General features: G+C 38.4%; 1 protein-coding gene across 15 annotated transcripts in view; it reads right to left on the bottom strand.

Moving 5' to 3' along the window:
* The window catches only part of LRRFIP2 (LRR binding FLII interacting protein 2), a 53,864-nt gene that overhangs the window by 15,368 nt on the left and 24,359 nt on the right, over positions 1-14,137 (bottom strand). For 6 of the 15 annotated variants that reach the window (XM_035128791.2, XM_035128797.2, XM_060280594.1 and 3 more), the window contains 7 exons: positions 12,800-12,847; positions 12,639-12,695; positions 10,711-10,779; positions 7,971-8,084; positions 4,399-4,443; positions 3,330-3,437; positions 2,406-2,477 (listed from right to left, as the gene is read on the bottom strand). In XM_035128791.2, the coding sequence (XP_034984682.1) occupies positions 2,406-2,477; positions 3,330-3,437; positions 4,399-4,443; positions 7,971-8,084; positions 10,711-10,779; positions 12,639-12,695; positions 12,800-12,847 (513 nt within the window). The remainder of the gene's footprint in view (positions 1-2,405; positions 2,478-3,329; positions 3,438-4,398; positions 4,444-7,970; positions 8,085-10,710; positions 10,780-12,638; positions 12,696-12,799; positions 12,848-14,137) is intronic. The other 9 variants (XM_035128801.2, XM_035128802.2, XM_035128803.2 and 6 more) reach the window with 3 other exon arrangements.

Here is a 14,137-nt window from a genome sequence, read left to right as displayed (position 1 = left end):
GAGAAGCACAATTACACTACACTGGATCTTGACTTGTACCTTTATATGAAATATTGTAAAATCCCAAAAATGCAATAAACATCAGCTTTAAAGCAGTCTCAATATAATCAGTTCATGTCTACCTTTATTCACTCTCCAAAAAATGGGGAGGGGTGAATACTAGCATACACTCGGGGAAATAAACTTCTAAATCAGTCAGTTTTTGAAAATGGTATTTCCTTCTAAAACATACAATTATTTCATTTTTACATGCATGCTTTCCTGTGAAGTACAGAACATTAAACTATATTGTGGTGCATTGCAATATTACCTCCACTTCAAAACCGACTTCTACAAAAGTGCCAAATGAAATGCAGAATAGGACAAGCCCTGCCCCAAAGCATTTTTGCTCTAAACAGACAAGCAGACAGTGTGGGAAAGCATGAACAATTATGGCTAAAAGCATCATGTTAGTTCTCTGAACTTTCCTCTTTTGCAAGGTGTGTACACACCATAATTATTTAATGGGTGTATCTATTCAGGGATGACATATTTTTACGTGTGATTAGCTAGAAAGTGGATGGGAAAGGAAGAGAAGAATGCAGATGGGAGGCAAGTAAGGTAGAAAAACTTGCAAAAATACAGTGGAAGGAACTGGCCTGAGTTGGCAAATCAGTGTCATAATTTATTTCAAAACACACAACTATGTCTCAAAATTGGTACTACTTTTTATACCAACATGGTCAATTTATAGTTTCAGTTCCAATAGGTTTTTCAGAAGCTTACTACAATTTTGTGACATTTTGGTTGGTCCTAATAAAGGTATTGCCAACTGTACATTTTCAGCCCCCCCCCTTACAAATGAATATAGTTACATTTGCTTTTTATAGATATGATTTATATAGCACCAAACAATGAAGCCAGTACAGACAAGGGTAAGGTGTAAAAGAAGATAATTATATCACCAAAATTAAAAGATAAAAGCAAACAAGTGGATATGCTAGCTATTATATTTTCACCTCTTTGGAACCCAACCATTGACTATCAGTTACTCTGCATGAGAGATCATGAAAAACCTTAAACTGCAATAGGATTTATATTATAGGCAAAATTTCCAGTTACCTGCACTTTTGGTTGAAGTTTCCACAATGGTCCACTTTGGACATCACAGTAAACCACAATTAATGGTTTGTTGTGAATGCAGAAATCACTTCTACTTTACTACTCCCCTAGTGCATATAGGAACAACAAGCCACGATGCCTGGCTCAGTGTTACATCCAAATGGGTGGAATGGGAGACTAAGTTTGTTTTGCCTAGACACACCACAAACAGCCAAGGACAAATCCTGGCTTTATATCATGGCATGTTTTGACCTAAACTACAGCCCTTGGTTCAGATGTAATGCTAATTCAGGATTTATGGTTTGTTGCTCCTGCTAGGGAAGGAACAGAGCTGAAGCCAGCAGTGTGTTCATGATAAAATTGTGATATGTAAATGTTGCCATTTATTGTCAAGCCATACAGTAGCTCCTGCAGTAGAGAGATTCCAATATCTAAAGTGGTAACTGGGATGATTAGTGAAAATGGAAAACATTTTTACACAAAGTAGTTGTTAAGGTTCACAGAACCAGGGAAAGGGCTCACATTCTATACCAGCTTGTAGAAATATCTTTAACTTGAGCCAATTGGCTAGGTTACCCAAAATTCTTTGGGAGTATAGTAAGCTTTCTAAGAAGACATTTAGGTTTGACCTTTGTATGTTTTCTAGTGAAAAGGAATTCCATAACTGAGAGGAGCCTCTATAAATGTTTGAATAGGAATTGCCTCTGCAATTTTTAATCCAAGCTGGTAATCCACGTGAGGCAAAAAGATATATAGGATCATTCCAAAGTTTTCTGTGTTTGCTTAAATGGATCACACCAAAGTTTTCTGTGTTTGCTTTTAGCATGCCAAAAATAAAATAATAAATTGTACTTTTATGTTTTTACAGTCTATGAAAGTGGGAGTTTAAATAATTATTTCTTGGAATAAATTTCGGGTCCAATATTATTATTATTTTGAAACTCAGCTGCGCCCCCCCCCCAGTCCCTAATCATACTATTGGTAATATCCAGTTGCTAATTAAAAAAATAAAATGGAACTGCAAACAATACAAAAGCATCTGCTAAACTTCCTATATTATTTACTTTAGTGGAACAGAAAGTTCACTGCCTTTTTCACATACACATTAAACACTTAAACATACGGGGGGGATCATTGGCAGATACATATATATATTAAAATATGAACCAATTTTTAGTTTGTACGTTAGGCAAGATCTTTTAAAAAGTGAGGTGTTAGTAAAGCTCTGTTAGTGAAACTGGCAAAAACTTAATTGCTGACATATTACCATAGAGAATGCATGCTTGGGAGAAACCCTGCTATACCTTTAGTTCTTTAAGTCCCTGCATGTATCTCCCTTCTACATCTTGTATCTGGTCCTTAAGATCATAGATATCCTGCAGGACATAGGAATGAACCATTGCATAAGAACATTGCAAAGAACTTACTATTGAACTCTGTGATTAAAGCCCAGGAATTTAGATTAGTGTGTGTTTCACTTGAACAAATTAAATTACTGCTGTATTCTTAATTTTCTAACTTGACTGACATATGTGGATTTTTAATTCAGTGGTTTCTACAAAGCTAAAAAATGGAGGAAATAATGTATAATGTTTGTAAATTGAAATGTTTTATTACCCAAATCTCACACCCTCGAAGTATCATACCATCTAATTTCAAACATAAAAGGCACCACAATCTTATCTTGGATACTATACTGAAAAGATATACCCATCAATATGAACTAAAATCTTTACAGCTAAACAATTACAGCCATTTCTAAACAGTACAAATAATTCCCTACTTCTTTCAGACTGCTAAGGGATGGTTAAGAATAAGAAGCCTGATCAATAGGTGATGTTTTAAATGCTGAACTCCTACATTTAGCACTAATTACACAGATGAAACCTCCAGAAGTCTGAGCAATGTGCCGGACATGCTCCTTGCCTCCCCCTCTTCTCTTCCCATGTAACCAAGAGTAAGACTGCTGCGGAGTTTAGTTTCTTTTTCAAACAGCATTGGCATAGTGTTATGTATAAACAAAAGTGCCTGGTATGTTATTAATTTTATATCCCACACAGTCCTGCAGCAAGCATTTTGTAATCAAAGGAAAATTTAAAAACCCAAACCCCTGATTGCTTTTAAAAAGGTGCTTTGATTCTGTTTTGTAGTCTTATTCAATGTCTATTTCTTCCTCTCCAAATGAAGGAGGATAACCTTTTATTTTTAGCCTATGAAAGTCTGCTCACCCGCAATTCACTTAAGGAGGTATCAGGATCCACTAGACTGCTAGTATCTCCACTTCCTCGTCTAGATGAGTTTCCACTCAAAGGAGTTGCTGAATTGCGAGACGCTGGCTAAAGAAAGAAAAACATGGCATAAAAGCTCCCATACATTTCAAGAGCTTTCCCCAACACACTATGAAGTTCAGATTTCAACATTCAAGTGTCTCTCCACTTACACACATTCGAGTTGTGTGTGACCGTGTCTATGTGTGGGGCCAGGAAATAATTAAATAAATCAAATTAAACTCTGAAAAGATGCAAAAAATGGCAAAACCGGCCTCCAAAGAAGAGGAAAAGTGCAAAAATGGCGTGAAAAGAGCAGGAAAACAGCTAGCAATCCCAAAAGCCTTTACAACTGCAAGCCGGATACTTTGAGGTACTGCTTTATCCTCTTGTCGTTGTTTCTACATCATCCTCCAGTGATGAGGAAGATTGAGTCATCACTGCCACCATTCATGCCAGTCTGAGAAGTGATGTTCGTTTTTTCAAGGGTTTCCAGAGGTTTAGGAGTTTACAGGTGTTTTAGATGGCATTCCCCACTATATACGATTTCACATATAGGTGTGGTACATGGGAATGTAACCCCTGTGTAAATGGGGAGATGCCTGTACTAAAAACTTCCAAACGAGTTTATCAGTCTTTTCAAGGAAATATATTCTCTAAGTTCCCATATAGTTCAGTCTATCCAAATGTCCTTTTTCATCAAACAGCTCTTACAGGAGCAGAACTTATTTTAAAATTATCTTCTTACAAATGGGTTATAGATCTGGCACAACATTATTTGTAATCTTCTCCAGTCTGGTGCCCTCTAGATATTTTGGACTGCGTATCCAATCAGACCCAATGATCACAGCTGATGTAGATGATACACCATATCCTGTCAAACAAATACTTGAAAAAATATAATGAAGACAATCAGCAACACACAGGAGGTTGGAGAATCTCCAGATATCCTACCATGTTTTTTTGAATTGGCATCAATATGCAGACTTTGGTATGTTTTAAAGTTGTTCAAATATCTTTAAACACTCACCCTTGTATACAAGTCAGAATATGGCCTGTCACTCTTTTCTTCCAGCTGAAAAAAAGAAAAGTGTTAATAATATTAAATTTGAATCATTTCTTTGAATTAGAAATCTGAGTAACTGGGACCCCTTTTTCATCCATGTCAATACAAAGCTGAAACAGTATTACACAATGAAAGTTTCCTTCTTCCTTTTCCTCCACCTGACTATTGCATTTGCATTTAACAAAACTTCAGAATCAACAGCTCCGCACAAGGTAGTATCAGTCCTACAAATTAACACAATGCCTTATTGACAATAAGTTGCTTCTTAGGCTAGCCTTTTGTCAAGCCAAGCACACAAAGTAAATTCAATGAATATAATTTCAGTAATGGTTGTGTGGTTGTTGTTTTTTTTGAAAAAAGTCTATTGACTACCGGAAATTCACTAAGTAATATATTTTAAACATGTAAGCTTTACTAATTTATGAACATTTTTCTCCATTTCTGCTTTCCAAAATAAAAGTTTAGTAGTAAATGGGTTAAGAAAAGTTTTTCATTATTTGCAATTGCTACCAGGACAGACAACATAAACAATGCTATTTCATTAGTAATCTGTTGTACGAATTATGAACAGGAAGCATAATTTATGAAAAACTAGGGCTCACTGATCAGAAAGTCGGCAGTTCGAATCCCCACGATGAGGTGAGCTCCCATTGCTCGGTCCCTGCTGTTGCCCACCTAGCAGTTCGAAAGCTGTACGCCCCCCCCCCCCCGGCCAGTAAAGCAAGATGAGCGCCACAACCCCAGAGTCATCTGCGGCTGGACCTAATGGTCAGGGGTCCCTTTACCTTTACCTTTATATATGGTTTTAATTCATGGTACTCTAGTTCAGGGATTGCTGCTAACCCAGCACCCAGAGACACAATGGCACCTGCAAAGGCCTTCCACAAAGGCCTCTGACTCTGAGTTTTCGTTTTAAAAAGATTTTAACCCTCTCAGAAAGTTATGAAGCAAAACATCATGATTTAGCTCCATAAATTTTCTTCACATGTTCAAATATTTATTATCATTATCAAAAGTTCATTCTTTCCCTGCTTTCTAAAGGAGCCCAGGGCAGCAAACACTATCTGGAAAGTTAACTAACTATCAAGGCTAGCAGGTATTAATGGCAGGCTGCAAGAATATGCAATTTTCTTGTAATGCTGAGCTGGTCAGGTTTGAATGTCTTTCTCCACGTCTAGCATGCTATGATGCATTTTGAATGACTGTAGCGACTGCACCTCCAGTTTCTATAGCCAGCAGAATGTTAACAGTATCTCAAAGTATTTATCCAATTTCTTGAATCTCTAGGTACTGGAAACAGGGAACCAAGCTACTAGCTAGCAACTGTAACCAACCACTCAATGTCACTTCATCTCTAAAAATGGTGTTTGCAATCAAACTTTCAGTTGTGGCACAAAATCTCAAAAAGAATTAGAATGTGACTTATAGCTTTTGTAAATAGCTTTCCAGTGAGCTTACGCAGTCTAATGAAAACAAAGAAAGTGAGGTTTTCTTTTTACAGTGGTGGACATCTGGGTGACGTCATTACGGCTGAAGGAGTGGCTGAGGATAACCAACCAAATGAAATTATCTGTATATACTTATCACTAAATTTGCAGCTAATTCCCAAAATTAGATATACATTACATTCTGAACAAATGAAAATATATTTGCCTTTGTAAACCATCATTTAGCACAAGAGTTTGAATCATTCGCCCAAAAGCCAGTGTACCTATTATAGCTGCCTTGGGTATTTTATGAAAAGACAGACCAGGATTTAAGCAGGGATGGCCCTACAACTCCCATCATTCCTGACCATTGCCATTGCCGACTGGGAATGATGGGAGCTGCAGCGTAACATCTGGGGAACCATTGTTCCACATCCATGATCTGAAGGACCACACACACACAAGCCCTCTTAAGCCTCCCACTTCAATGCTTTCCAAAAATCTGTCACTGAAGTGGCCATTTCATGAATTTTGACTGCTACCAGAAAAGCAGGAGAGGGGAGGGCGAGGGAGGAGGGGGGAGAAGGATGGGAGAGAGAAAGTGAAAGAGAATCAGAAGCACAGTGCACAAAGCTCTCTTGATCCTAGCCAGGATTTATGTATGAGCAATAGCAGATACTAGGCCATGACTGGCGAATGATTTATCATTATCTCACTTTATCGCAGGTATCATGAATCTAAGTGCTATATGCCTGTCATTTTCTTTGGGGGGAGGTACTAGCAGACTTCTCTTGCACCATCTGGTTTGCTATGCCAGCTTGATTAAATTAGTGAGAGGATCTGGTTTTTCACTTTCTCAGGCAGTATCAGTCTTCTCCCAGCTCCTTTAAGAGGTAGTTTATAAACAAGAGGAAGAACTGGAATTCTTGAGATCAGAAGCAGATCAGAGAATGTCCTTTCTCATTCTAGTCCTTCCCTTCTCATGTACAAATTGGCCCTACCAACCTAGACTTAATCATCATTAAGGAATTAAACACTGAGCTCAACCACAATCAATGCTAATCAGGTTTCATTAACAGCAATCAGAGTATCAAGTGCCAAAGTAAAAAACACTTGAGTAAATTATCAGAGTGTTGTGTCAACATTTGCCCTATATATATTATTTTATTTATTCTAAGTACTTTTATGACACCTTTCAGAGCAAAGCCTTCCTAAGGCATCTTAGAAAAGATAACTAGTTTTAAAAACGTTAACAGGATAATTTGGCTTCATGTACATAGTAGGGGTTCACTGCTGTAGCTGTATCTAGGCATGATGGAGGGGTGCCTAAGTGCTGCTTCCCCTTCCTTTGATGGCAGTTGGTATAGGAGGAGGAAGGCTCAGCTGAAGTCACACCTGAGAAGCATAGCCTTAAAGTGATGCCTTTGTCAATTTTTGGCTATGATTCATGTTGTGTACCTTCTTCCCTACAGAAACCTGTCAAGGGGAGGGGCATGTACCATAATAAATGAAAACCAGGTTGCATAGAAGTTGGAATTTACAGAAATCTCTTTAGAGATATTTTTTGTGATCCAAATGCAAATGAACTTACAAGCAGGAATGCTATAGTTCAAACTTTTTCTGTTTTTAAACCATGCAGTCATTTATAGGGTTGTAATGAATATCATGCATGTCTGTTACATAGCATCGGACAACTTGTTATTGGAATTTGAATATACCGGTATATAATTATATTCAAATTCCAATAGTGCCATTAAAAAATTAAAGTGCCATTAAAAATTATAGTACTATTTACAAATGTATGTAATTAAGACAATCTATAATTAAGAACAGTTTTGCATGCAAATTTAGACCTTGGTATACAGATATTAAAGTTAAACACTCTGCAACATGATCAAGTTAAATGGAGTTTCTTTTTAAAAGACGAAGACCATGCAAGTTGGATTCTATATTTTAAATAAGTCTTATATATGTAATATTCTGCACAGCTAGCAACATTTTATACTAAAATCAGCAAGCATTACTAGAATATTAGTACATTTACAAAAGAAAAAGGACAGTCATTAGTAAACCTACAGTGATAACATCAGCACATTATCAAACACTCACACTGTTCATGTCTGGAATGCTGACATCATCCAACTCAGAAACAATGCTTCCCCTACGATTAGAGCGGCTAAAATAATCAGCTGCAGTTTCACTATGATCAGAAAAATCAGTTGACTTTGATGACAAACACAACAGATGGAGAGAGAAATGGTAGAATAATACATCTCAGATACATGAAATAAAATGTGGGTATGTTAATCTTATTTGCCAAAATTGTTTTAGATGAGATTTTTCTTTGAAGAGTGAGATCTCTCTCCTTTCTGACTGGGAAAACCTTAAGGAAATTTATATTTTATTTTTATGGTTTTCAAATTCTGTTCTGTGGAACCCAGGGGTTTCACACTGAAAAACAGCTTAATCACAATCACCAACCTTCTCACAATGCCATGCATTCACATATATTTGTTTCTCATGAGATTAACTCCTTATGTAGTTTCAAGCAGATGACAACCTGAGGACATCTGGGACGAGAACATGATGGAATTTGATGGTACTATCACATGTATGAATTAATTTCAATCTCATCAGCTTCAGAGTTTTAAAGGATAAGAGGAGAATGGTATCATTACTGAATCTGGACAGGGTCATAAGTCATCTTTCTCATACACCCTAATAGCTTTTATCCTTTCTTTGGCATCAAACCTATGCCCTTACAAACCTAACCAACTCACATTGCACCTGCTCCAGCATCTATTGGTCCTCCCTACTGGTCTTCAAAACACCTTCCTAGCCTAGCGTAAGGGTGGAAGAAGAATATAGTTCTCATTGGAGCAATACATTTAAAGCTAGTATCTCATTGTCACATTCAGGGGCATTTTAAGAATGCTGCTGAGTATCAAGCTAGTGTTTTTGTAAGTATAATTAACAGCAAGATATTTAACTCACACATTTTACCTTCACTACAAAAAGTCTCTTGTTAGAGAACTAATTATAAGACACATTACAAAAAATGCAGGTTTTGAATCATGTGTTTCCACTACACAGGAAGAGTATATAGAATAACTATCCAGTATATCAAGAGAGTTCCAATTTATTATGGGCAATGCCACTGCCATATCAGACACAGTTTTATACCCTAGCCAAAAACCACCAGCTCACAATTAGAAAAGCTCTCTCCAAAATATTTAAAGTGTTAGACTGTGAAAAGAAAATTAAATTTAAATAAAATTGTGTGGAATATCATATTTTTGACTAATATATTAAACAGTATAAAAAATCTTAGGGAGAATAACATTAGGACTGTGTATAGATGGGACTTCACACCTCTCATATTAAATATACAACTATTCAAGAAATATGCCCGCACTGCACAGAATTCACTTCTGTTTGGATGGAGGTCTTGGTCACTAATTAGTAAACAATCTACTACACTCAATGATATCCAACTGATTTGTCTTCAGAGTTGACTCTTTAATATTAATAGACTTCAGTAACTAAAATCTATTAATTTCAAAGGGTCTGCTTTGAGTACAACAATTGGATATAAGCTATTATATCCAGTCATCTTTGAGACAGGATATTTAAATGACCAGAAATCTACAACTCAGCAAAACGTAACCAACTTATTGCTGTTTAAATAAAAATCATTTACAAATGGAAGAGAACTGAACCACTTCTTAAAGCCTGAGTAGAGAGAATTTGGAATACTCTAGGTAAAACTGATGCCTTTAGTGACATTTATATGAGGTTGTGAAGGAGTAGTCAGTATTAATAATTTTTACTTCAACTTTAATCAGTTTATCCAGTACTGAGAAAGGCATTTTAACCAAAATATTCCCTTGGGAAATTTATTACTTTAAGACAGGCATCCCCAAACTGCGGCCCTCCAGATGTTTTGGCCTACAACTCCCATGATCCTAGCTAACAGGACCAGTGGTCAGGGATGATGGGAATTGTAGTCCAAAACATCTGGAGGGCGGATGTTTGGGGATGCCTGCTTTAAGATATAGAAGGAAAGTAAATTCATTTATTAATGAACACAGGAGTAACTAGTGTGAAACCTCAGATGTTGTGAAACTACAGTTCCCATTATCCCTGACCACAGGCATTGGTGGCTGAGGCTGTGGTATTTATAGTTAAACAGCATCTGAAGGGTACCACATTGGCCAGCCACAAGCTGATTATTTTCATTCATGCCTCATTTCCCATAAAATATCTCAAGGTCATTTCACAACAACCCTCTACGTTTTTGTAAACCACTTTGAGGGTTTTGCTTTGTTTTTGTTGTTTAAATTTTAATAACTTTTAATAAAAATAAAAATAAAAACCATTACAGAGATGGGGTTCCAGCCTGGGTTCAATAGGATTCTGCAGGTTTTAGAACAGTGGTGGGGAACCCCCAGCCAACAGGCCTAATTAGGGCTACCAAGTCTCCCTATTCGGCCCATGACACCTATGGCATGCCTTGGCCCAAACAGCAGCATGCAATTCAGCCTTAAGAGATAATAAAACAGAACATGACTACTTCCAGCTCATATGAGCACACAACGTGAAGAGTGACACCTAGCTTACTCAACTCACTCTAGGACAGGCATCCCCAAACTTTGGCCCTCCAGATGTTTGGGACTAAAGTTCCCATCTTCCCCGACCACTGGTCCTGTTAGCTAGGGATCATGGGAGTTGTAGGCCAAAACATCTGGAAGGCTGCAGTTTGTGGATGCCTGATCTAGGACCTGTGATACTTCATGCAACAGAGTTCATAACAGCAGAACAAAAAGCACAACCAGACAGCCCTGCTCACCACACTATCCCTCCTGCCTCGAACAGCACGATCAGAGGATGCAATGCTCCCTGCTTCATCATCTGTAAACTATAAGGTTCAAAGACAAGTAATTAACTACGGTAACTTATTGTTGGATAAACATTTTTTGGATTAAGTAACATTCGATGTTAATGACTCATATCATAGGGCACACTAAAAATGTGCAAACCGATGGAACATGCTGAAAGAGGAAAAAAAAGTATTTTAATGCTGCCTTGAGGACACCACTATTGATAGTGAAATGCTCATCTTTGGGACAAGTGGGAAGGCATGTGGAGGGTAGCAAAAGGATCCAAGGGGGAGTGAAGCAGTCCAACGCTGTGCAAACACATTAGGTCCCCAGCAGAATGACAGTCAGTGGGAGCTGAACTACACAATTTTCGGGTAAAGCACAAGTTTTGTGCACAGAATCTTCACTGATGGGAATACAGCATATGAAAAATATTTGCTTAGAACACAAATAAAAAGTGGAAGGGTTAATTTGGGGACATGTTTTGCTAATTTTGTTCCCTACGTCTATGGCCCAAGTCACTGAGAATTAAGTACAATAAGTCATAAAGATTAAAACTAATTCACATTTTAAATGTAAGTAATCTGCCTTTTGGGTGTCAAATCCAAAGCAGAATTCATAAAGCTCTCAGAATCATGAACTCCAAAGATCATCAAGCTTGACACTGTAATTTGAAATGACCAAAATACTGGAAGGCCCCAGTGATTCACTTCTGCCTGACAAAGTGGAAAGTCATAGATAGTGTAAATTGTGGACAATTAAACACTTTGGTCATAATCTTTCCCTGCACAGATGCCACATCCAGGCATAGATAGATTCCAATTAGATATAATGGGAAGCCAGAGCATTAGAAGGATTATGAAGCCCTATCATGCTTTCCATATTCTCATCTGGTCCTCCCAAGGGGTGGGGAACCACTGGTTATTGAGCCTACTAAGACCCACCAGGCCTCCTCACTTTGGCCATGCCACAGCCACCTCTACTACACTTGACATCATGTATTACATCAGTTGTGGGGCAGGTAAGTTATGATATTGGGGGGGGGGGTTGCAGGTACATGCTGATTGTCAGGGCTTCAAAAGTACAGCCGAGCTTTCTGCAAGCATCATCAATCGGCTGTTTGTCAGTGACTGAAGACAGTTCTGCACCAGCAACTATCAGCTGATTGTTGGTGCCTTCAAAGTGCAGTCCAGAAAATAAGCTTGGGTCAGATTCACTAAGCCAAACTTCGAATCCATTTCTCTGCAAAGAGTAGCATTTCCCCCTCTGTAGACTTCAGAAGGGGCTGTCTCTCTGTAAGTCTGATCAGCAGGTATAGCAGCCCCTTCAAATTTTGACATCAGTTACCTGACATCATTATATCAAAGGTGGTGGTCCCACTCACCTGTCAAAGCTGGCCTACAGAGGAGTGGGACTGGCAGGATCTAGTTTCTTATTCCTGTTCTACATTGACAAAGGGGCAGTGCTTAATGGAAAGGCTGAAACACTCTTTCTGGTCACCATAGATCTCCTAGCAAACAGACTCAAGTACTAAGAGGATACAGGTAGAAGAAGACATGGTAGGCTGTGTCTGCTTCAACTGTTGTACAGAAACACATTAAACTGTGCTCCCCCCCCCTAGCATTATGGTAATTCTGAGAGGCATCCTGCTGAGGTATATGAATTTTTCATATTCCACATTCAAAGACATAATATACAGAACTAAATAACAACATAAAATCACTGAATGGCAGTCAGAAAAATGCTTATATTTCTGATTAACCTTTTAATATCTTGCTTCTGTCAAGTCAAACTCCACAACCCATGCATTTATGAGTAAGGTGATTCACACAAATGGTTAAAGAGAAGAGCATTAGTCAACGTTGAAAAACTCTAATGCGTGCAGAAAACTTCTCACCACTGGACTACTTCGTGCTGAACTTGCTCTTGAAGAGTAACAACTGTATTCTGAAGGCTAAAAACAAGGTTGCAAAGGGAAGGAAAATATTTGGTTTTTCAGCTACTTATCTTCACAGAAAAGTATTTTGTAAAAACCAAAAGAAAGCCCTGCAGACTTACTGTATGATAACTATATGGGTTATAGAATCCATCACCACTTAACGATGCCTAAAGAACAGAGAAAATTGTGTTTGCATTTACAGTATTGCAGAATGAAGAGTATTCATGTGGCCTGTAAGCATTGCTGCTATGCAGACAAACATCACCATTAGCAGAAGTACACATGCTTCTTTCACTAAAAACTGAAGCATAATGTTATTAAATTCTAACCCTCCAGGCACATTTAAAATACTGCTTGGAATATATACTATATGGTAGCAATAATATTTACATGTTCTTTGACATATACAATGGAATAGGTTATTTCTTTCGACTTCCATTTATCAAGGGCTCTTGCCAGCCCAAAGCTATAAAGTTCTAAGCCAGTGGTCCCCAACCTGCAGCCCATGGGCTGGAAGCAGCTCACAGAGGCAGTTTAACTGGCGCACGAGCAGCCCCCGAACCAAGCCACCTGCTAGGCGAGTCCCCGCGCACTGAGCTAAACCAGCGCAGCGCAGGGACTCTCTTCAGTGGCTCCAGTAATTGCTTCTGCGCATACCCAGATGCCAGTAATCGCTTCTGCGCATGCCCAGACGCTGAAAATTGCTTCTACGCAGATGCGCTTTCCGGCGTCTGGGCACGCGCAGAAGCAATTTCCGGCGCAGGCGGACATGCACAATGCGCTTTCCAGCGTCGCACTGTGCCAGTCCAGCCCACAGAGGATCTCTGCGGGAGTGATCCGGCCCATGCCCGTTGAGCCTTGCCGATTCCTGTTCTAAGCACTGCAAACATAGGAATTGGTTGTTGTAGTTTTAAGCAATAAATCATCCATGTAGTTGAGTTTTTATTCCAGTTAATCCACTTTAAGAGATGCAATTGTTCTAACCTAACCCACCATTGTAAAACAGCACAAATACATAAAGCATCTTATCCACTTGCTGAAAACCTCTGAAGATTCTGCATCCAAAAGCAGCTTTTTCTAGAAAGTTTGTGAATTTAATACACAAGCTCAAGCACTAGCAATGTGTTTATTACCCATGCAATGCTAACAGGTTTACCAATAAACCAGAAGCTTGCCTGATTTTTAAGAAGCACAAACAGTGTAGATTTCATGCTACACTGCAGAAAAATAGCAATTATAACCAGGGCAGCTTAATTTTCTCTAACACCTTCCTATTAACTTCAGTTTACTACTTGCTTCCAGAAAGGCAGGCAGTACGGCAGAGGTCATTGCTTGTTTTAAGCAATATACTCCACATGGTTTGGATGCAGCCACATGGAGCAAGTGGATGTAAGTTGACAGAAGCAAATTTTCTGGCAATGATTTGCAGAAATAATTTTTTCAGCATATCGCTCCCA

This window comes from Zootoca vivipara, chromosome 12 (assembly GCF_963506605.1).
Source record: "Zootoca vivipara chromosome 12, rZooViv1.1, whole genome shotgun sequence".
NCBI classification, from domain to species: domain Eukaryota; kingdom Metazoa; phylum Chordata; class Lepidosauria; order Squamata; family Lacertidae; genus Zootoca; species Zootoca vivipara.
The sequence above is the reverse complement of the archived record's forward strand: the minus strand, read 5'-3'. Positions and strand labels throughout refer to the sequence as shown.